Source organism: Haemaphysalis longicornis, unplaced genomic scaffold (genome assembly GCF_048455015.1).
Source record: "Haemaphysalis longicornis isolate Haplotype H1 unplaced genomic scaffold, Haemaphysalis longicornis Haplotype H1 scaffold_10, whole genome shotgun sequence".
NCBI lineage: Eukaryota > Metazoa > Arthropoda > Arachnida > Ixodida > Ixodidae > Haemaphysalis > Haemaphysalis longicornis.
This window is the reverse complement of record NW_027526204.1, coordinates 72062502-72085097: the sequence shown is the minus strand read 5'-3', so window position 1 is coordinate 72085097 and position 22596 is coordinate 72062502. Positions and strand designations below refer to the sequence as shown.

At 49.2% G+C, this 22596-nt stretch overlaps 1 protein-coding gene across 1 annotated transcript; it reads left to right on the top strand.

The window, feature by feature from the left end:
• The first annotated feature begins 46 nt into the window (after positions 1-46).
• Positions 47-21398, top strand: Polr2b (RNA polymerase II subunit RpII140). The gene is made up of 15 exons (XM_077689831.1): positions 47-169; positions 4046-4269; positions 5930-6042; positions 7016-7235; positions 8721-8879; positions 9505-9866; positions 10611-10917; positions 11233-12248; positions 15002-15096; positions 15177-15298; positions 16604-16822; positions 18718-18939; positions 19464-19624; positions 20609-20804; positions 21272-21398. The coding sequence occupies exons 1-15, from the start codon at positions 151-153 to the stop codon at positions 21359-21361; spliced, it is 3525 nt and encodes a 1174-aa protein (XP_077545957.1). The 5' UTR covers positions 47-150; the 3' UTR covers positions 21362-21398.
• Positions 21399-22596: the final 1198 nt, after the last annotated feature.

The following is a 22596-nucleotide window of genomic DNA, read 5'->3' as shown; positions in this document are numbered from 1 at the left end:
TTTTTATTATTGCACCAATAAATTTATCACCATCATCTAGAGAACGAGCGCTCGTAACGCCAGCAGCGCTAGCGGCACAACTTGTCACAAAGCGCCGACGGCGCAGTTGCGTGTGGTAGCGTACGTGCTTCGTGCTCGCTACACTCCAAAATGTATGAAGCAGAAGAAGGTAAATCTTCGCATATTCTATTTCCAGTTTCCGGTTTGAATAAGCGCACTTACGCGTTTGGAATCTAAGGGGATAAGTAGGGTTGTCGGTTTTGGTCTTTGTGAAGAGCACTTGCGGTGACGAACAGGCTCTCGCCGGTCCTTTCACGCATTTCCTTCCAACTTTAGTTTTACTTCTCGGGACATTTCTAACTTAACAAGTTTACGTCGACCGAGGGTAACTCAAAGATTGCTCACATTTACTCGAAACGATCCAGTGTAGCTGTTAAACCAAAACAGTCGCATTTCCAAACTCGGGTACGATGGACTCATTCTTTGGGGAAATTGCCCGACGCGGGATTGGGAACCTGGCACCCGTGGTTGATGCACGTCCTAGTCCCATCCAACGGTCACAGCAAAGTTTAGCGGCAAACCCGGCACCCCCATAATGCGCAACTACGAGCGCCCTTTCGTGTCGTGCTCTGGTTGTTTTTGTTGCGACTCCAGACAGGTCGCGTTCCTGAGCGGACATTAGTTCCGCCACACGGCGACTGCAGTTTTTTTTCCAGACAACACTTCCTGGCTTATCTGCCAAAAAGTTGCGACATGTACTGAACAATGTGTATGACTGCATCGAGCGCTGATCACGGTGCTGCCATTGTGAAACCTGTGAGCATTTGCGTTTTTGTTCCACGCAGAACGGGCTTGAAACCGGTTAGCGATCGAGCTGAGGCTCAGTTTCATGCACTGGTGTTTCGGAGTTTTGTTCTCTGCGTGAGAAAATTCAAAGAACAAGTTGTTTTTGAAAATTTGGAGGGAAAGGCAGGGGGTGACAGTGCGCCTGCGTTTTTTCTTTCATGGGCTTTGACCGTGGCCGCTTTTCATCATTTGCTAAGTGTGTCGGTAGTATTCAGAGCATTCGGAAACTATGAAGGTGAAGAGTGTATTTGGATGCAAATGTGTTAAAGGTGTACCTGAGGGAGCCGTCATTGAAAAAGAAATCGGTTGGATAGGTGCATCTGTCTTCAAAACGTTGTGTTAGAAAGCCCTTCATTGTCCAAGTTTGCCGCTCTAGTGCGATGCAAAACTGATTGCCACGTAATGAGGCACCAGCAAGCAGAGATAATTAGGTAGCACATAAACTAGCATGTTATGCTTCTGAAACTAGAAGGTTCACAAAAGGGCATCTGTGTTTGTCGTATACTATAGAGACGCAGCACAGCACCAAAAGATGCGCGAAGAACATAGACAAATAGTTATCTCTTGGTATGTGTGTATATGCGTCAGATATATCTGAGTTGACAGTAATACGTGAACATGTGCTATTGCGAGAGTCGGGGCCTTTTTTTAGTACATGCGCTGGGTACGTGACAGACTGACAGAAATTATTTTAACAGGTCGGTTCATTTAAAAGGATATTTCTTTTGTTTCATGTGAATAGCATACAGTGACAGTCAGTAAAAAAAAAAAGAAAACATCAGGTAGATGATGTTAGAGCACGACGTCACTCAGACAAAACGCACTTGCACTACACTCAAATAAAAGTGGCTGACAGGCAAGCAGGAAATGAAAATGTGCAGTCAAAAAGTGTTATCAGTGGTCAGCTTACACGTGTGCTGCGCCTTTTGCCAATGTAGTATGCATCAACCACCTCATGTGACCCAGTTACCATAGATGCAAAGCTTTGTCATTCATTGTAAACTCGAGCGCAGCCCAAGTGAAAGTTAATTCCTAGCCTATTGACAGGGCCAGGTGTTTCTGTGTGTAAGCACAACACCTTACAAGCTTGCTGTGCACTTATCCAACAATTCGTACATCTGCACGATTAATTCGTGCGCTGTTACATGAAACTGTGAGCCTACCTGAGGTTAATAATGTGCCAGGAGGCAGGAAGGATGGAAAAGAGGTCTCTTCGTCAGTGATGTGGCGTACAATAACGCAGAATCGCTTTCATGGACACTTTAAGGTAATTACCAGTAATAGAGTGCTAATTTTGCTGCCAAAAACTGAACTAGAAAGTCAGAATAGAAGTGATTATATGGAGTGTATCTAAAACAAGCCAGCAATACTGGTCGAAAAGAAATGACAGAAAGAAAAAAGCTTGCAAATTAGGCCTCTGGTAGGAAAAAAAGATTCTGCTGATGTCTCTAAATGGATATGTCCCTTGCGTCGTTGCATAGTTTGCTGTAATTAGATTTGTTCCTTATTGCACCAAACACACACCCGGTTATGTTCATCGTCACTCACTTTCCTTCTCTGCTTGACAGTCGTAATTATTAGGCCGGAACGTTTCGCTGCACCGGTGGGAAGCACGAGACATACTGCTAGCATTTCTGCCTTCGTAGGCGAGCATTCCTGGTGACACCAAACGGGTGTCCAACGCACCATCTCATCCATTGTAATTAGGTTTGCTCCTCAAAGAGAAAATCTCTTGTTAAATTTGTCTTCTACTGCAAAGTTTGTGGGAAGGCTTTCCTTTATTGCTGTACAGCTTCACATCATGGGGATGTCAAGTTTTCCATTCACAGAAACACCTTGGGGATTTCACTGAAACTGGTTTATTAATCTATTTTACTGCCTGTGGCCGTTTGGCTGCCAAGTCAGGAGTGTACTGGGCAAAGTACAACAAGTTGTACTGTAATCGACAAGCAAACACGAGGGAGATGAAGGGATAAACTAAACACACAACACAAGTTTATAGATCTTCCAAGATACTGGGGTGGAAAAAATAAACAAGTATTAGTGAGTTTCTTAATGTGTGAGCAACACGTTCTCGACGACATGATTGGGCATGTAAATGGTCAATGCGCACCCTCAAAAAAACTTTACCATCCTTTCCCAAAGAATCTTAAGAAGCGTGAAAGCTTTTCGACATCAAAACTGCGCCAAAACCTTCGCTAAAAGTGCATCCAACCTTTGCCGAGAGTGTGTCCAATCGATCGGCAAACCTTCGAAGACCGCAATCACAAACGAAGAATGAAGTCATGCGATGATTTTTCGTGCACTAAGTGAACCTATGAACGATCTAAATGTATACATGAGATGAAGGTACAGTATTGTACACCTTCATCATTGATGCGTGTATGATCCTATCTAGAACCGTTCCTTTTTCGCGATTTTCAAGTAATAATTATGACTAGGGTTGCCACCTGCCAGGTTTTGGACCGGCCCGACGGGTTTTTTAAACAGCCGGCCGGTTGCCGGTCCATACTTAAAACCGGCCGTCAATGGCCGGATTTTTGGCCCTTGTGCCGTGCTTATGTCCGTTTTGGTGTTTTATAAGCGTCAATTCAACAACTAAGACGATAAATATGCGCCAACAAGCTGCGCGAAGACACGCGAGCAGAGAAAATACGCGGGCAAGCGTGCTGCCTGAGATGGAGGGGGTCCTAAACGGAGGAACAAAACAACAAAATGTTGCTGCCACGGTCAGCATTGCGGTCACTTTTCAGGGAAGCACATCAAACTCTCAATCACTTTCAGTACAAATGTTATGTTGATTTCTCCCTAAAAAACGCTACAATAAATGGCTCTGCATGTCAAAAATGGGGTGTCTTTTTTTCAACACAAATTAAGTATTCTATATACCACGCCTCCCCCTCCGCCCCAAAGGGTTTTTTTTTTTTTTTTTTTTTTTTTTCGGGGAAAGGTGGCAACCCTAGTTATGACACAAACAATGGAAGCCTTGTGTGTCCAGATATCTTGTCAGCGCTTTTCCGTAGACCAACCGGTCTATGGAGAAATGCATTCGTTTTTGACAGGACGCCATCAGTCCCATTAAGAAAGCTTTCGCTTTAAAAAGTAAAATTTGCTCCTCGCACGCAGTTTGTTCTCGCAACTTAGTTGTTGTTGTCAGAAGGGAAACAGTGGTGAACGCTCATCCTCTCCCCGATCGCAGATGGGTTTGGGGAGGACGAGTCGGAGGAGATCACCCCCGACCTGTGGCAGGAGGCGTGCTGGATCGTCATCAGTGCCTACTTCGACGAGAAGGGCCTGGTGCGGCAGCAGCTGGACTCCTTCGACGAGTTCATCCAGATGTCCGTGCAGCGCATCGTCGAGGACACGCCGCAGATCGACCTCCAGGCAGAGGCACAGCACACCTCGGGCGAGATCGAGAATCCGGTAAGCAGCATACCTCCCAACTCTTCCCAGTTTTCCCTAAAATGTACGGATTTCGACCCGTTTTGCGGTTTTACGCCCGCCGCGGTGGCTCAGTGGCTAAGACGTTACGCTACGAAGCACAAGGTCGCGTACTAGATTCCCGGCTGCGGTGGCCACTTTTCTGATGGAGATGAAAAGCAAAAACGCTCGTGTGTACGAGATATCGGCGCACATTAACAATCCCCAGGTGGTTAAAATTAATCTGGAGCCCTCCACTGCGGCGCGCCTCATTGCCTACACTGCGTCGGCATGTTAAAACCCTATAATCAAATCTTACGGTTTTACGAATCTTTCCCTAGATTTTACGAATTTTCGAGAAAAGGTGGGAACATCTATTAAAACTACACTATGGTACCTTTTGCTGCCATGAGAGGGCACTGCGTACTCTTTTTATTAGTATCAGCAAAAGTTGCGGCTTCTGTCGTCTTTTCGAGGTGGGCTGTGCATCCATATCCAGAACTTGCTACCACCTCGGCAAACGGGTCTATGACACATTGCTTGTGGGCCTTTAGGACTTGCGAGTTCGCGTCGCTCTTTATATGGCTGCCGCGTCCAATGCAGTTTGACCTGTGGTACGACCGCGGTAGTTGCTTTGCAATGCAGTGGCGGGCTCGAAGCCGCGGCAGTACTTGAAATTGTAAATGTCAGAATTTCCATGCTCCCTGCTGTCATAGAAAGGAGAGAAGTTTGTATTTTGCACCAGGTGGGCCGGTGATGTGAACCTTATACATAGGGGCAAGCCTAATATCAAGGTCCACATCACTTCGAAAAAGCACCAGGGATATGGGCGAGTCACGGACAACCAGACAAGCTCGACCAGTTTTGTGTGGAGTGATAGCGACTTCAGTATGAATTGTGCAGAATGCCTCTTTGCGGCGTTTTAAGCACGGGTCTTACGACTTTTCAAGTCACCAGGTTGGCAAGTACACCAGTAAGGCACTACGGCTATGGCTTCACTCGTGAGAGGTCCCAGGTCGACGTTTGGTCGTAAACATACCACCTGACTTCGGGCTTCTGAAGGGACACCTGCCCTTTGGCGCCCTTTTTTGGCATAATTTTGCTGTCTGTGTGCAATGACTTGCCACGGTAGGATGGTCGCTAAACTTGCCGCGACACCTGGCTATGGCTACGGCTACGGCTTCACTCGTGAAAGGTCCCAGGTTAAGACTTGGTCGTAAACATACTGCCTGACTTCGGGCTTCTAAAGGGACACCTGCCCTTTGACACCCATTTTGGGCTTAATTTGACTATGTGTCCAACAACTTGCCAGGTGATGAGGCGCACCATAGTGGGGGGGGGCTCTGGATTAATTTTGAGCACCTGGGGAATCTTTAATAATTATGTGTGCCAAAATCTCAACACATGGGCATTTTCGCCTTTGACTCCATCAGAAAAGCAGCCGCCATGACCTGGAATCGAACCCGCATCTTTGGGCTCAGCAGCCCAATGCCTTAGAGCCACCACGGTGGGTATACTTGCGATGGGACACCTGCCCTCTGATGCCCTTTTGGGAGATAATTTTGCCGTGTGTGCGTAACAACAACTTGCCGCGGTGTAGCAGTGGCTTATCGGGCCGTGCGTGGTTCATTAATGGTGTTCATTGTGTCTCCCTTGTTGGCAGCCCCGCTACCTGCTGAAGTTTGAGCAGATCTACCTGTCCAAGCCGACCCACTGGGAAAAGGATGGAGCTCCCAGCCCCATGATGCCCAACGAGGCGCGGCTGCGGAACCTCACGTGAGTGCTCAACCGACTCCACCACACCTCTTGGGTACTCCTGCAACATCATCGGGATCTTATGGGGATTTTAAGCTTGTTGCTTTAGCATTTCACCTTAATATCCTCAACCGTGCCTGTCATGAGTGCATTCTGACTTTTATCATCTAAGTCCTAGCGTTCAGCAAAAACGGTGTGATTATTACCGCGTGAGCAACAGGTGGGGCATGCCGGCAAATGTTTTTGCCGTCAGTCTATCAACAGAACGACAGAGCAAAGAACGAAAGCACGCGTCGATGAAAGCAAAAGGCTTCGATGGTGCTGCCTTCGAACTGTTGCTGATGACGCCACCTGCTTCTGCCGAGTGCCATCTGGACGAGTCCTGTGGCTGCAGCCAGTGCTGGATGGCATAAGGAGGAAGGAGAATGTCGGTGGTGAAATGCCAGTACGAGCGGTCAGCAAAAGGGGTGACAGGCAGTCGGTGCCCATGCTAAAGCAAGAAAACATGGAGATTAGGGCATTTCTAAGCATGGTTGGCATTGTGTGTGAGGGGTGTGCGAGAAACGCCCTGTTCCGGACTTGTGATGCTGAAGCCGGCCAAGTGCAATGTCCCGAGCTTCAACTTCACAAATGAGATAGACGAGGTGCTCGCACGTTCTTCAAGGTTTACGAAATTCACCTTTTGTTAATTTATTGCTTCTGCTGTTTTCTACTGTGCAGACGAAATTCTTAGCTAACAGTGTTGCTTGTTAGAGGTGCTCATTCATTTTAAAATAGGAGGTGACTGCACTGGAGTTGCTCGTGCCTTTAATTAGAACAATTATATGGATCTTTACTGGGACATGTGAGTTGTCTGCCAAGTGCAGGTAGCCATGCGGTTGCACCCAGTCGATAGTGACAAGCCGCTCACGTTTTGCCCTTCAATCCACACAATCATTTCAACTGTCAAGTTTATCGGCATCGCTGTTTCCGACATCTTTTCATTTGCCCGCAGCTATTCGGCACCACTTTACGTGGACATAACCAAGACGGTGTTAAAAGAGAACGAGGAGGCAGTGGAGACGCAACACCAGAAGACATTCATTGGCAAGATCCCCATCATGCTTCGCTCCACCTACTGCCTGCTCAACAACCTCACGGACCGTGACTTGAGCGAGCTGAACGAGTGCCCGCTGGACCCCGGCGGGTACTTCATCATCAACGGCTCGGAAAAGGTGAGAGGGGACAGGGTGGCGTGCTTGCACCCACGCTGTTTATTGCTTGTATTCACTGGCAAGGCGCGCATGCAGGCAACCGTGTGAGTGCGCCGTCACTCGAACTCTATGGTCACTCGTTACGTCGCGCTCCGCGGGATGGCGGTACTTGTCCGTGCTAAGCACATGACTGTGTTGCACGTTAACAAACTCTACCTCATTGAACGCAAAGTATTGCCTCGAGTCCAATCTGAGTGCGATTAATAACATCCCTGTTGACACCACCATTGAGAATCGGATTGAAACGGAGCAGACGACGCATGCCGGTGTTTTTTTTCTTCGGCGTGCGGGCGCAGTGGCCCAAGCCGCGCCTTGTCCGTGGTGCATCGACCATGTCTGTGGCCTTTTTCAGTGTTGCCAAGCGAAGAAATTGACAGCTAAACTTTTCAACGAACACCACCTATAGAGACAAGATAGAGATAAGCTACTCCTTGAATAAAATATTAATGGTTCTGATTCACTTCATGCATGGTGGCAACTAATACATGGTGTTTCCAACAAATAAAATTGACCTACGTAATGTTGGCGTAAGAAAAAAAAAAGCTACGAGTTTAACATACTACTTTACATGCTATGCACTTTGCGCTAAAGTCGACAAGCCACCTTATGTTCGTTACAGTGCTTCCCGTGTGTTTTTTAATGACTATCATCCTCCACAAAATGCAAAAAGCACACCTTTGAGCAGTCAATATGCAGAAAGCAGCAGCTTGCCATCCCCCTGTTTGCAGTTTGGCAGAAGTTGCACTGTATTTATCTATTTATTTGGATAAGTGTCCACAAACAGTATGATGCCTTCAGCGTGGTGCACAGAAGAAACAAAGGAAAGGAGAGGAATGGGAGATGAGCGCAGTAGATAAAGAAGAGCATAAAAAAATGAAAATAATAATAACAATGGACCGAACATCACATGACTGACCCGCACATTATTCTACAACACAAATGAACACACTCAGGCTTTAGATGCATTTTTAACAGCTCGGACAAAAGTGCTGTAGCAGTCAAAGGTACTTACTTGTCGCCAAACTTGCACCGTAGAATTATGGCAGACTTTTGTGGTCAGACCACTACAAATCGGGAACAAGCATAGTCAGTATCATAGGAAAGGCTCCAAAGGAGGTGACAGCACATTGGAGATTATAGAGGAAAACTTGATGCGACCCGCCGCAGTGGCTCAGTGGCTAAGGCGTTACGCTACTGAGCACGAGGTTACAGGTTTGATTCTCGGCTGCGGCGGCCGTTTTTCTGATGGAGGCGAAAAGCAAGAACGCCCGTGTGTACGAGATTCGGTGCACGTTAAAGATCCCCAGGTGGCCATAATTAATCTGGAGCCCTCCACTACGGCGCGCCTCATCGCCTGTGTTGCGTCAGCGCGTAAAACCCTACAGTCAATCGAAAACTTGGTGCGCTCTAATGCTGTGCCCTTGCCTTGCCCCCATGGTGTTGCAGGTGCTGATAGCGCAGGAGAAGATGGCAACCAACACGGTGTACGTGTTCCAGATGAAGGACTCCAAGTACGCCTACAAGGCGGAGTGCCGCTCCTGCCTCGAGCACTCCTCCAGGCCCACAAGCACCCTCTGGGTCAACATGCTCGCCAGGGGAGGGCAGGTGCTGAGAGTCTTGTTGTTGCGGGGGACGTGCGTTAAATGAACCTGAGTTTCTTTTAGCTGCAGTTGGAAAAAGAAAAATTGCATGCATGGGGGTCTGAGGTTTCATTCTCTGCTGCCATGGCTTCATTTGTTGGAGAGCCCCCCAAAAAAAGTGAGAAACCCAAGTACGTGCGAGGATGTCTAAATTTAATCAATGACCTTGTGGGCAAGGTTTCTTTACTGCTGAGGCATTACTGAGGTATTCGCACGGATTTGCTGTATACACCGGTCTCCATTTTATCCTACATTGGGATCAGTGTCCGATCACCATGTCTTGTTCCCCACTAAAGCCCTGTATAATGTCTCCAGCATTGTAAAGCTACGGCACTCATAGCAGTGCAGAGGCCTGCAAACTTTTTTTTTTGTTTCCTTTTTAACATGAAAAACTAGTGCAGAGTTCTTCCGTCAGTGACGTACGGTTTTCTTTCAAAAAGCGTGGTAGCAATAATATGAGCATCTCTTGAGATTTCCCCGAGCAGCGAAGTGTTTCGTAGCAAGGCTGACCACCAAGTCCATCTTCCATTGGATGTTTTGTAGCAAGATTGACCACAAGGTCTGCCTCCTCCCCCTCCTCCTCATCCCAGGGCGTGCGCAAGAGCGCCATCGGGCAGCGCATCATCGCCATCCTGCCGTACATCAAGCAGGAGATCCCGATCATGATCGTGTTCCGGGCGCTGGGCTTCGTGGCGGACCGGGACATCCTGGAGCACATCATCTACGACTTCGAGGACCCCGAGATGATGGAGATGGTGAAGCCCTCGCTGGACGAGGCCTTTGTCATCCAGGAGCAGAACGTGGCGCTCAACTTCATCGGCTCCCGCGGGGCCCGGCCGGGCGTCACCAAGGAGAAGCGCATCAAGTACTCGCGCGAGATCCTCCAGAAGGAGATGCTGCCCCACGTGGGTGTCAGCGACTTCTGCGAGACCAAGAAGGCCTACTACCTCGGGTGAGGAGACATACGGAGCATCGGAACGAGCTCGCTCACAACACGTAAAGTCTTTTGCTTAGTGCCGCACGCCTCATGGCGTTTGTAAGTCACGAAAACGCTGAATTGGTGGCCCACAGGGACCCTGCGACAGAAATGTCTTTGTCGTGGTTCAGTGTGTCAGGGAGCTTGCGAAAGCGCGAGGAAGTGAACGGCCGTCGGGACGATGCCAAAGCGGTGGCACTGGCAGGGTGGTTCGGAAGGAAAACCGCTCCCCTCCTCCTGTCGCTTCCTTGTAACTACGCAGTCGACCCGTTGTGACCCGACCCGACCCGAGATGCGAGGCGCATCGCTGCACGCGGCGCCGTCATAGTCGACGCGGAGGGCCGGCGGCAGCTCGCATTTTTCACGCACCCTGTGACTAGATTCAATCGTTATATCAAATATTGCGGCACTGGAGCATTGTAGTAAGCGGTTTATTTTACGATAAACAGCATACGAAAGTGGATGGTGCCACAGCTCATCGTTATAAGTGGACTGGACTGTAGATCGTTCGTAGATGCGTTTACTTAGTGCATGAAGAATCGTTGCATGGGTTCGTTGTTTGTTTGTGATTTGGGTCTTTGGAGGAGGTTTGACGATCTATTGGGCGCCTTTTCAGCTAATGTTTTAATGCAGTTTTGATGTGGGAAAGCTTTCGCACTGCTCTCGGCTCTCTTTGGGAAAGGGTGGCAAAGTTCTTTCTCCTCCACCCCTGTGGTGCAGCTACATGGTCCACCGCCTCCTGCTCGCTGCCCTGGGTCGCCGGGAGCTCGACGACCGCGATCACTACGGCAACAAGCGGCTGGACCTGGCGGGGCCCCTGATGGCGTTCCTCTTCCGGGGCCTCTTCCGCAACCTCACCAAGGAGGTGCGCATGTACGCGCAGAAGTTCATCGACCGCGGCAAGGACTTCAACCTCGAGCTGGCCATCAAGACGCGCATCATCACCGACGGCCTGCGCTACTCCCTCGCCACGGGCAACTGGGGCGACCAGAAGAAGGCCCACCAGGCCCGCGCGGGCGTCTCACAGGTGCTCGGAACACTTCTTCTTGTGTTCTCTTGCGCAGTTGCTCAAAGAGCTCCATCATTCTGCATCGGTAGCCTGGGAGTAGAATGGTGGGTTTTGAAACGAATACCATGGGTCTATATTTTTGTCCAAGACTCACAATTTCTTATTGTAAAATGTTCTCTTGGCTAAATTTTGCACATTCTTTACTTATACAAGGGTGATTTGGTATGTTTTAGGTTGGCCTAGAGGTGAGGTGCAGCATATCAAAGCGTTTAATTACCATTCTGTATCGCACTTGAAGTGCCAGGCACGTAAAACGGAAATGTCGCCCCGCAGGTGCTCAACCGGCTGACCTACGCCTCAACGCTGTCTCACCTGCGGCGCGTCAACTCGCCCATCGGGCGCGACGGCAAGCTGGCCAAGCCGCGCCAGCTGCACAACACCCTGTGGGGCATGATCTGCCCCGCCGAGACGCCCGAGGGCCACGCCGTCGGCCTCGTCAAGAACCTGGCCCTCATGTCCTACATCTCGGTCGGCTCGCAGCCCTCGCCCATCCTGGAGTTCTTGGAGGAGTGGAGCATGGAGAACCTCGAGGAGATCGCCCCGTCGGCCATCGCCGAGGCCACCAAGATCTTCGTCAACGGCTGCTGGGTCGGCATCCACCGGGACCCCGACCAGCTGATGAACACGCTGCGCAAGCTGCGCCGGCAGATGGACATCATCGTGTCCGAGGTGTCCATGGTGCGCGACATCCGCGACCGCGAGATCCGCATCTACACGGATGCCGGCCGCATCTGCCGGCCCCTGCTGATCGTCGAGGACCAGAAGCTGCTGCTCAAGCGGCGCCACATCGACAACCTGAAGGAGCGCGAGTACAACAACTACAGCTGGCAGGACCTGGTCGCCAGTGGGGTAGTCGAGTACATCGACACCCTGGAGGAGGAGACGGTCATGCTGTCCATGACCCCCGACGACCTGCAGGACAAGGGCCTGGCGTACTGCTCGACGTACACCCACTGCGAGATCCACCCGTCCATGATCCTGGGCGTGTGCGCCTCCATCATCCCCTTTCCGGATCACAACCAGTCGCCCCGTAACACGTACCAGTCGGCTATGGGGAAGCAGGCCATGGGCATCTACATCACCAACTTCCACGTGCGCATGGACACCCTGGCGCACGTGCTGTACTACCCACACAAGCCGCTGACCACGACGCGCTCCATGGAGTACCTGCGCTTCCGAGAGCTGCCCGCGGGCATCAACTCCATCGTGGCCATCATGTCCTACACGGGCTACAACCAGGAGGACTCCATCATCGTCAATGCCTCCGCCGTCGACCGGGGATTCTTCAGGTGGGTCCCCCAGCCTTTTTGGACGGATTCTGAGACATGCCACGTAAAGTTCAATACATGCAATCCATTCATGTAGAGTAATGAGGGAGCGAGCAAGACACCAGGGCCAGAATTTTCAGAATTGTGCCCGTTTTCAGAAACGTCCGTTTCGCGTCCATTTCAGTCGTTACGTAGCTGCGCTTGCGAGGCCTCTGACCAATGACATGCGCAGAAACCGATGCCCCCCCACCTTGCTTGTGCTGTGTCATATCTGCGTCGCTTGCTCTCAGCTTATCAGGGCTTCCTTGGAGTGGGCACTTTAAAAGATGTCATGAAATGGACAGAACTGAGAATTCCACCCCAGGATAGGGACCGTATCCTTTGAAGGGACACTAAAGGCTGAATAAAATTTGGTTTTAACTGAAAGGTCGAGGTTTCTAAGCTCTCTCGGCTTTTGTTCGACAAGCGACGATGCGTTATTTGCCGAGAAATAAGCAAGCAAAGCTGGCGTTTCTCTCATCTGCTTCCATTGCATTTTTTTGTGGCGTGGACATTGCATCACAGACTAGGAACAAAGCACCGGCAGTACCGGTGCAGTCTAGAGCGTAAATGCTGGCAACAGTAGCTTTTATATCTCCGAGCCGTGGCAGACTACGGCCTGTGTCTCCAGCCGAGGATTTGACGTTTATGATCATACATCGACGGAATCAAACGCATTTGAATTCTCGAGCGGCGGTGCGCCAGTCGACTCTGGATTCCCAGACCCCATCCAGCCGGCTGCCAGCAAAGCATTTTTTGAAGCCGCAAGTGCCGTTTCAAATATCGAGAGAATAAGAGAATTTTAATTAAATCAAGGAAATGCTTCTGAGAGGCATCCTCATTCCAGAGTGCCTTGAGCTCGGACCGTGTCGGCAGCCCTTTCGATCCAGTGCAGCTGATTTTCGAGGCCAGAGCTGGCCAAGGCTTTCTCCCAAAGCTGTGATGAAATGTGGATGTTGGGGGGGTCCAGGGTAGATTTGGCGCAGCCTTCCACTCTGTGTCTGAGCGTCCCAGGCTCTCCACAGAAGCGGCAAAGTGGAGAAAAGTGTGTCCGGTCAAAAAGGCGAAGTCTGGTGGGATGTGGGAAGGTATTAACCTGCAGGGCGCGTAGTAATCTTTCCTAAACCTTTGATAGTGCTTTGTGTGGGGAAGAGTAGGTTTTGCGGGACAGCCTGTAGTTCTGAGTAATTTCCTGGTATCTGACAAGAGGGGCCCGAATTGCCCGTCACTTTTTGCCCTTGTGCAAGTGCACTTCGCGGGGGTTCCCATCCCTCTTCCACACCTCAAAGCGGCACCTCTACCCGAGAACACATGCATTTGCATGGCGCTACTGTGTCGTTTCAAAACGATGGCCTCTCGTTTTTGAGATTTGGGCGCCAGGTTGCGTGCGCTCTGCTTTGCTTCATCAGCGCTGGCTCGGTGGGTCAAATCTCGAGCCGCGAGTTATCTTATCCCGTTATCTTATCCTCAGATTGGGCACGGCGGCATCTGGCCTTCCGCAGGCAAGCCGCACGCGCTTGAATTTATCGTGAGCACGCGCTTGCGATTAAGATAGGATGACGCGGGTTCAAGACTAAACTCGCAAACATAATTTTTGCTCTTGACTATGAAAAATGGTAGCAGGAAAACGGCAAGGACACCTGCTCACAATGCATGCAAAACAGTGCAGTGCTAGTGTGGCACATTCACACGATTTCAACTGTATACTGATTGTCTGTAGTTCCAGCTTGGCGAAGCGGGCGTGCGCCTTGGTTAAAGACGGTCAGCCACATCGTAATCACCAGCCAGCAAGCAATGGCATCCACCAATATGTTTGTTTTTGTTTATTGGTGGCATTGTGGTTGCACAGCACTCATTTTCAGTGAAACTAGCACCCTGAATGTTTAAGGAGCTACAGATGGCTGGCTTTATGCTTACGTTATTGGGAAATAACTGTTCAAACCCAGTTCCACCAAGCGAAAATTTCGCTGAGGCGAAAGCAAGTCAGACAAATGGTTCGTTGTAGCGAGGACTTTGTTGCATTGACTTCTGTGGCTGGCTGACAGGGAGTTGAAAATATTTCGTTGAAGCGGGAATTTTGTTAAAGTGGAGTTCATTGTAGTGGGATTTGACTGTACAGTAAAACTTCGTTACAAGAGACACCATTACAAAAGTCACTTGGTTATAAGAGACATTTGAATGAAAATGGTCTGGTTAGTTTTCCTATGTTCGCCTTGTCAGCAACATTGCATACAAGAGACTTGTTTCCTGGGTCCCTTGAGTGTCTCTTGTAACGCGGTTTTACTGTATTTAGATTCTCGGCACCTTAACCCTTCGATAGAGGCCAATTTGTTCCCATCCTTTAGTGTCCCTGTAACAAGTGTCTTATGCACAGCTTCGACGAGGGAAAGATTGCGATAAGGTGTAAGGTGGCCATTTAAAGGACTTGTGACACGTAGCGAAATAACCTTGCCACAACTATATTACTTGTTGTATCTGTTTGGGTGTGATGTTTAAGAGCAGCTTCTGTGGCAGGTAAGCTGCAAAAAGGCCTGGAAGCAGTGGGAGGGATATTAGTGTTTTTCTTTGCACCAGTTCACGTTAAAGACCACTCAGAATGTTGAACACGCTTTTTCCCTTTTTCTTTATCTTTTGCATTCCTGCAGTCTGTCATTGCAGGAAGAAATCTGCAGTTTCTTGAAATGTCTTCGTAACATCTTTGTTCCATCTGAGTACGTGAAATCCTTTCTTTCCAGGTCGGTGTTCTACCGGTCATACAAAGACTCGGAGTGCAAGCGTGTCGGGGACCAGGAGGAACAGTTTGAGAAGCCGACCAGGGAAACCTGTCAAGGTACTGTCGTCACTTGAATCACCGGGGGGTTTTCGAGTTCATGAGCATGCTGCTAAACGATGACTTGATGACTGTTGCAGGCATGCGGAACGCCATCTACGACAAACTGGATGACGACGGCATCATAGCTCCAGGCACGAGAGTGTCTGGAGATGATGTCATCATTGGGAAGACTATCACCTTGCCAGAGAATGACGACGATGTAAGGATTATTAATTTATTACCTAAATGTAAGCCAGATCTCCCTAAGCAGTGAAGATGAGTGATGAGGTTAGATGTTTGTCAGTTAGGCGACAGATGAGATGCAGCACTAAATGTGGGTAGTTGTGTCAGTGTCATTTTTAGTGACTGCTTGAGATGTAGTTTGGAAATGAGTGGCAGCTGTGAACAGCACTTGACTGTCCCTGGGTCACAGTGGACAAGCTTGAGTATGCAGTTTATGGCGATAGTCAATGCATTGTAGTAGAGAGCCAGATATCTTAAAGGAGCCGTAAAGTGAAAATACAACTGCGTTTAATTTGAAAGAACTAGGATTTATTATCTTTCAGCTCCATTACAGCCACAAAAGATGTTTTTTTAACGAAAAAAAAGCAAGAAGTATATAGAAACTTTCAAATTTTGCGCCAAAGTGACATGTTATGAGCAAGAATGACGTCATACGGGCCAACAATAAAATATTATTTTCAGTTCGTTAACTGCACGTTAGCATTCAAGTGATGCGGTCAAATGGAACTAGAGGCCCCAGTACAGACGTCCGGTCATTTGTCGTCGCAACAGGTCAGTTAGGCGGCCGCCAATTGCACAAACAAGGTTCCGTGACGTCATAGAAAAGTTGCCGGAAATTGGCTAGGGGGTCGCGACTGCTTCACACGTTTTCTTTAATATCTCCGTGATTTGTTTGAAGATTGCGGTGATATTGGTATCCTTGTTATCGGGACTAAGCAGTATTTCTAATAAACCCAACTTGTATTTTGTGTTCTTGGTTCCTTTAAATGTTTCAATTGCAGCCTCAAATGACGTGGCGAGCTTGAGTATGCAGTTTATGGTGATAGTCAATGCATTGTTGTAGAGAGCCAGATATCTTAAATGTTTCAATTGCAGCCTCAAATGACAAGCATTGGTGTGCCAAGAGTAGTGCTGTTGCGTGAATGGCAGCACTTTAGCTCAGACAGCGTTTGCGTGTGCACGTGTTTTGTGTAATTGTGAGTTAGCGCCAGATGGTTCTGCCAAAAGCCCCCCACAGTTGTTTACACCATTCCCTCGTCAGCATTACTAAGGGGAGGGAAGTTCAGTCACTGAAAAAATGTTCCGAGTCCTGTCACTTGCGAAGTGTTTCCATCTCTGCTGATACAAAGTCTACTACGTGTGCTTCCCTGCGCAGGTCAGTATCCTCCGCTTGAGGCAAAAATTACGAAGTGTGCAAGCTATAGTGTGCAAGTGTGGCGTGGTATGTGTGGGCAGCGCAAGACCAGTCGTGACGTTCCGTTGCTTCTTTGCCTCGCCGCAGCTGGAGAGCACCAACCGTCGCTTCACCAAGCGTGACGCAAGCACGTTCCTGCGAAACAGCGAGACGGGCATAGTGGACCAGGTGATGCTAACAGTGAACGCCGAGGGATACAAGTTCTGCAAGATCCGTGTGCGCTCCGTGCGCATCCCCCAGATCGGGGACAAGTTCGCCAGTCGCCACGGACAGAAGGGAACCTGCGGCATCACCTACCGCCAGGAGGTATGGGGGCCTGATCCCGAGCGCCAGTGTATCGCGCCGCTTGATTGTCTCGTTGCGGCGACACTGGAGCAAAATCCATAAGCTCTTGCTTTAGGGGTGAAGCCCCTTAGGGGCTGGGGCTGTTGGGGTCTCTTGTCGTCCATCGTAACTGTCGTCTCGTGTAGTCACGGTACTAAAATGCAGGGAAACTCGTTTATGCCTCGCGCTGGAGCACTTCGTAATGCGTACTAAAAAACACTGGGGCACTCGTTTACACCTCACGCTAGGGAGCTTTGTGCTTCAAAGACAAGACACTTTTACAGCAGACGGTTTCATCTCCATTGGCTAAAACGCCAAGGCGCCAAGAATACACTTATACATTGCATGCTTCAGGATTTTTGGCAAGACTGTGTAGCTAAGCACGTAATCCTTTTTTTAGAGTAAAAGCTCTATTACTCCATGTACAAGCCCAGTAAACGACTTCTTCCTGGTAGTGTCTGTATGACCTTCAATCCCAGCCAAGGTCAAGCCAGTGCGTTGGGCGATTGTGCAGTGAAAGTGTTGTATCACTTGTTTGTTCCGGAAGGAGGGGGCATGCTGTCAAAGGGATACAAGGAGACACTGGCTGCATCCTAGTTCACTGTGCATTCGATCCTATAGTGCTGACTGCATTGAGCAGCGTCTATGTTTTGTCCTGCGGTAAAATTGTGAGCGTGGTCACTGCCCACTCTCAGCTGAAAACCAAGCTATCACTCAGTGAAGTTCGCTTGACTGCATGCAACCGTGACAAAATTGTTTTCCTTCTCTTGCTGCGTTAGTTAATCGAAATTTAGCCTAGAGCTCGGAAAAGGAGGAAACATGTGGGGCCCGTTCTGGCATTGGAACACTTTTTGGCCTCCTTGCAAACCCCCGTAGGGATGTCCCACCGGCTTCGTCTAATTTGATGCTACCTCAGTGTTAAAAAAATTAGCTGTTCACCTATTTTGTAGACAGAGTTGCCTTTCCTCTTGTTTAGGTGAAGTTTATATAGGGTGTATTCCAAATATGGGGGTTTTTAGAGATCAAAGCTGCACCTAGGCCATGAGGCACATCGTAGTAGAGGCTTTTGGATTACTTTTGGCCCCAGGATTTTCAAGTGGCACTGAAATCGCGACACGGGCATTTTAAGTGCAGAGCACTTTAGGTGCTCGCCTTATCGTCATAGCTCGCTCGCTGGACCCCAGTGGAGCCACACAGCGTTCCGTTGTAGTGCTGTCGTCTCGCCGTACCCCAGAAGCTTCGAAAGCCAAGCGGTTTATATAGTCATAAGCATTCGAAACTCGTGAACAGCTGCCGCTTGTCCTACATGTCCCGTTGTTTAGCGCAAAGGAAACTGCAGGTACATTTGAGGCAGGATGTACGTAATTAACCGGCAGCACCCGCGTCCATTTACTTAGGAACACTCGTTGGGTTGGTTGTTGGCATTGTAGTGCAACGCTGGCACGTGCGAGAGGAAAAGCAAGCACAAAAAGAACAGAACTCCCGCTGGCGCTGTTTCAGGCGGGGGGCGCACGAGCACTGCGAAAGCGGGAAGTTTGAATTGCATTCGGTGGTAGCAGTGAGCGCATAACGGCACCACAGTCCATTATGGCGAATCCCTGCTCTGCACTTCCGACAGCTTTCACATTGAGTGGAACGGCTTTAATTTTTTTCGTTTTGCTTCACCTGTATAAAAGCCTCGGATCAAACCTGCATTCCTGGGCTCAGCAGCGTAACGTATTAGCCACTGTGTTATCACAGCTGGTCTGTAGGGTGTCTTCACCGTAGCCTTCTTTGTAGTGGGGGACAATCTGCAGCATCACCAGCCAAAGAGTATGAGCTTGCCGGTGTACTGGTAACAATGTGGAGACCTTGTGGCGTGCTTGGCTCCCTTACAGGACATGCCCTTCACGGCCGAAGGGTTGACGCCGGACATCATCATCAACCCCCACGCCATCCCGTCTCGTATGACCATCGGCCATCTTATCGAGTGCCTTCAGGGCAAGGTGTCGGCCAACAAGGGCGAAATTGGAGACGCGACGCCCTTCAACGACTCGGTCAACGTGCAGAAGATCTCCAACCTGCTGCAAGAGTACGGCTACCACCTCAGAGGGAATGAGGTGAGGCTCTTGTAGTAAAAACAGGGCCTGTCGCCAAAAGCAAAGCTAAAAGCAGGTGCCCTTACGAAATTGTTTTTTCCTTCCCGGGCACTACTGTTTTATCGCTGTGCATTCAAGAGTATTATCTAGCTGTTAAGTCCGACATGGGCAGTACAAGAAGGGTTAATAGACGACAACAAACAACGAACTATTTACCCTTCTTGTTCTGTTCACTCCATACTGTTTTGTAAAAAAATGGTAGCAACCCTACCTTGCCCAGCTGTCCTGTTTATCTTCTTGTGCTTGGCACAGCCTTGATCACGCATAAATCTTATCGCGAAGGGTCAAACAGATGTTTGTCTCCATGGCCAACAGCTGAATTTTTTCTGCATCTTTGAAGCTTCCAGGTTTGTCATCAGTACGTAGAGCTTTCTCACTGCCCCCTAGCTCTGGCATACCCCAGGGACCTTGATTGCCCCCAGCCCTTTTCCTTTTCCCTCCGATCTCTAATTGCCCGCGACCACCGCCCACTTGCTGCCTCGCAGGTGATGTTCAACGGCCACACGGGCCGCAAGGTGAACGCCCAGATCTTCCTGGGCCCCACCTACTACCAGCGGCTGAAGCACATGGTGGACGACAAGATCCACTCCCGGGCGCGGGGGCCCGTCCAGATCCTGGTCCGACAGCCCATGGAGGGCAGGGCCAGGTGAGGGGGTGAAGCGGGGTAGCTTGGCTTGCAGGCTGACGATGAATCCTCCTTCCACACTTGCCAAATCCCTCTCTACAGCAGCTGCAGAGGGTGCTACTGGGAACAGCCGTCCATGACTATTTCACCCAGACACCTCGTAGAATTTCTCTTTGTATTCGTAGGTTTTAAGTGCAGAGCACATTAGAGGCTCGCCTTGTCGTCTTAGCTCGTTGTAACGCTCGAAATCAAGCGACTGCCGGTATCAGGCGGCGCAGTGAGATGACAGACCCAAGTAGAGCCGGCATACCCGGTGTAGGGCGTCCCGCAGAAGCTTCAAAAGCCAAGCGGTTTAGATAGTCATAACCCTTAATAACTCAAGAACCGCTGGCACTTGTCATACGTCTCCCCTTTGTTTATCGCAAAGAAAACTGCAGGTACATTTGAGGCAAAATATACGTAATTAACCAGCTGCACCCGCGTTCATTTAGTTAGGAACGCTCGTTGGGTTGGTTTTTACAATAGTAAGTGAAAAAAAAGTGGCAGTGCAACGGCGGCACGTGCACGAGAGAAAGCAAGCACAAAAAGAACAGAACTTCCGCTGGCGCTGTTTCAGACAGGGCGTGCAAGCGCTGCAGAGGCGGGAAATTTGAAATGCACTGGGTGGCAGCAGTGAGCGGATAATAGCGCTACAGCCCATTATGGCGAATCACTGCTCTGCACTTCCGACAGCTTTCACGTTGAGTGGAACGGCTTTAATTTTTTTTTAATGCCTGAGCTGTAAATGTAGTGCTGGCGTAGCATTGCCAACGTGCCTGGCTGATGCTGCTTGAATCTTCAGTCTGTAGCTCTTCATTCAGCATAATCACAGCTTGTCGCATTTTCGTTTTTGTTCAGCTGCTTAACATTGCCTGAACGTCACATGTTCAAAAAGTTTTTCTTTTCTTAAAAATCGAAGCTGCAATATCGTCGTGACGCGTGTGCTGCCGCCGCCGCTGTGTGCAGAGACGGTGGGCTGCGTTTCGGGGAGATGGAGCGCGACTGCCAGATCTCGCACGGGGCGGCCCAGTTTCTGCGCGAGCGGCTGTTCGAGGTGTCCGACCCCTACAGGGCCCACATCTGCAACCTGTGTGGCCTCCTGGCCATCGCCAACCTGCGCAACAACACCTTCGAGTGCAAGGGCTGCCGCAACAAGACTCAGGTGAGGGGAGGAGAACGACGGGCAGCCATACGATTGGTCGTTTGGGATGCGTGGGTGAACTTTTCCTAGAATCTAGTTCTTGTGCATGCTTACTGCAGCACTACGTGAATGTTGTGCAGCTTTTCGACAATGTTTCGGCATGAATACTTGCCTTCGTCAGGGCCCTGACGCATTGCCACACATCCGAAACTGTGATGCACGCACGTCCTTGCAGTCGGTTTCGAAAATCACTCCCCCATTATCCACCGTGGAAGTTCAGCCTGCTGCAGCAGTGACGACAAGCAACGACTAAATCAGAATAGGCGGGAAATCACAAAGTGATGCCTCTACAGATTTCACTCTACCGTGGCATGTTCTTCGATTTGGGCTTTTTGTCTTCAAGGAGCTAAGTTCATATCTTCGCTTGATGCACCCTTTGATCGTTAACGAATTCACACAAATTGGTGCTCTTTTTTCTTTTTTTCCAGATATCTCAGATCCGGCTGCCGTATGCCTGCAAGCTGCTCTTCCAGGAGCTGATGTCAATGTCGATAGCACCACGTATGATGGTTTTGTAAGTCTGGATGATGTTAAATAAAGATGTTTTAATAATCACGCAGTGTGGTCACTCACCATAGAGGTGTTGCGTTGTGCCAAACACATCTTTGCATCCTTTTTACTGTTTGGCATGGTTTTGTATTTGCCTTTGTTTGCGTCTTGGGCGATGCTGGAGGTGAGCAGGAAAAGTGGCCACAAACAACAGCCATATTCGGGTACAAATTAAGAATGGGAACAGATCATGTCACGTAACACTCCGCCGAAGTGACAGACCTGGATGACGACATTGCGCTAATACATGAAATCGTCTGCTTTTTCCCATGTTCATTGTGGCTGTACTTTTTAACTAGATTAAGTCCAAAATTTGGAAAAATGACTCGTACCATGTCCAAGATATGAGAGGAACAGCCAGCTGTGGAGATGCAGTGCAGGGGCAACTGCCATTGCCATTTTTAAGTTGTATCTAAGTATAAACATAGCCACCAGCTCCCCTACACTGGACAGCATCACAGCATATAGCTTCTTAAAGGGGCCTGAAATAGTATGGTGGATACTGGGCAGTATGAATACTGGAATCACCGGAGTACTACTATCCAAGTGGATGTCCTCCTTCAAAATTGGTTTGAAAGTTTTTAGTATTAGCCACGTTATCATTCACTAACAAATGTTAATTATAAGGCCTGGAGATTTCACTCCTTCCTTGCACCTCGAAGCACTGTGGATGCTATGAGCTCACCAGCTCAGAGCAAGGCCACTAAGAAATGCCTGTCGAGGCCCTTGTTACTCGAAGATCCGCACAGTCACTAGTTCTGCGCGGCAGTGTGTCAAGCGTTTTCATTTTTTTTAAAGCAGCCAATATGTGGGCTCTGCTTTGTACCGGTTCTGTTCATTCATACTCCTTCAGTCTGTATGTTAATTTTAGAGTAGCGAAACCCTGCAATTTGAAGAAAAGGTAGGGGAAACACACTCGCCCACAACAAGTTCTGAAAGATTTCGACCAACGCTTTGTGTCTTCACGTGCGGTCAACAAGTCCCGTTGTGGCCAGTTAGCATGAAGAACTTGAGGCTTAGCATTACAATAGTTATTTGGAAGGCACTGTCATTAGCAACGTGTATAAGAATCCCTAGCACCAATCTTCACCTTACTGTCATCCCCTTTCACACATGTGTAACTTTGTTTTCGCCGTGAGTTCGGTTTTGGCTAGCGACGACAGGTTCATGCATGCAGACAGCCCTATGCTGCTACTACTTCTCC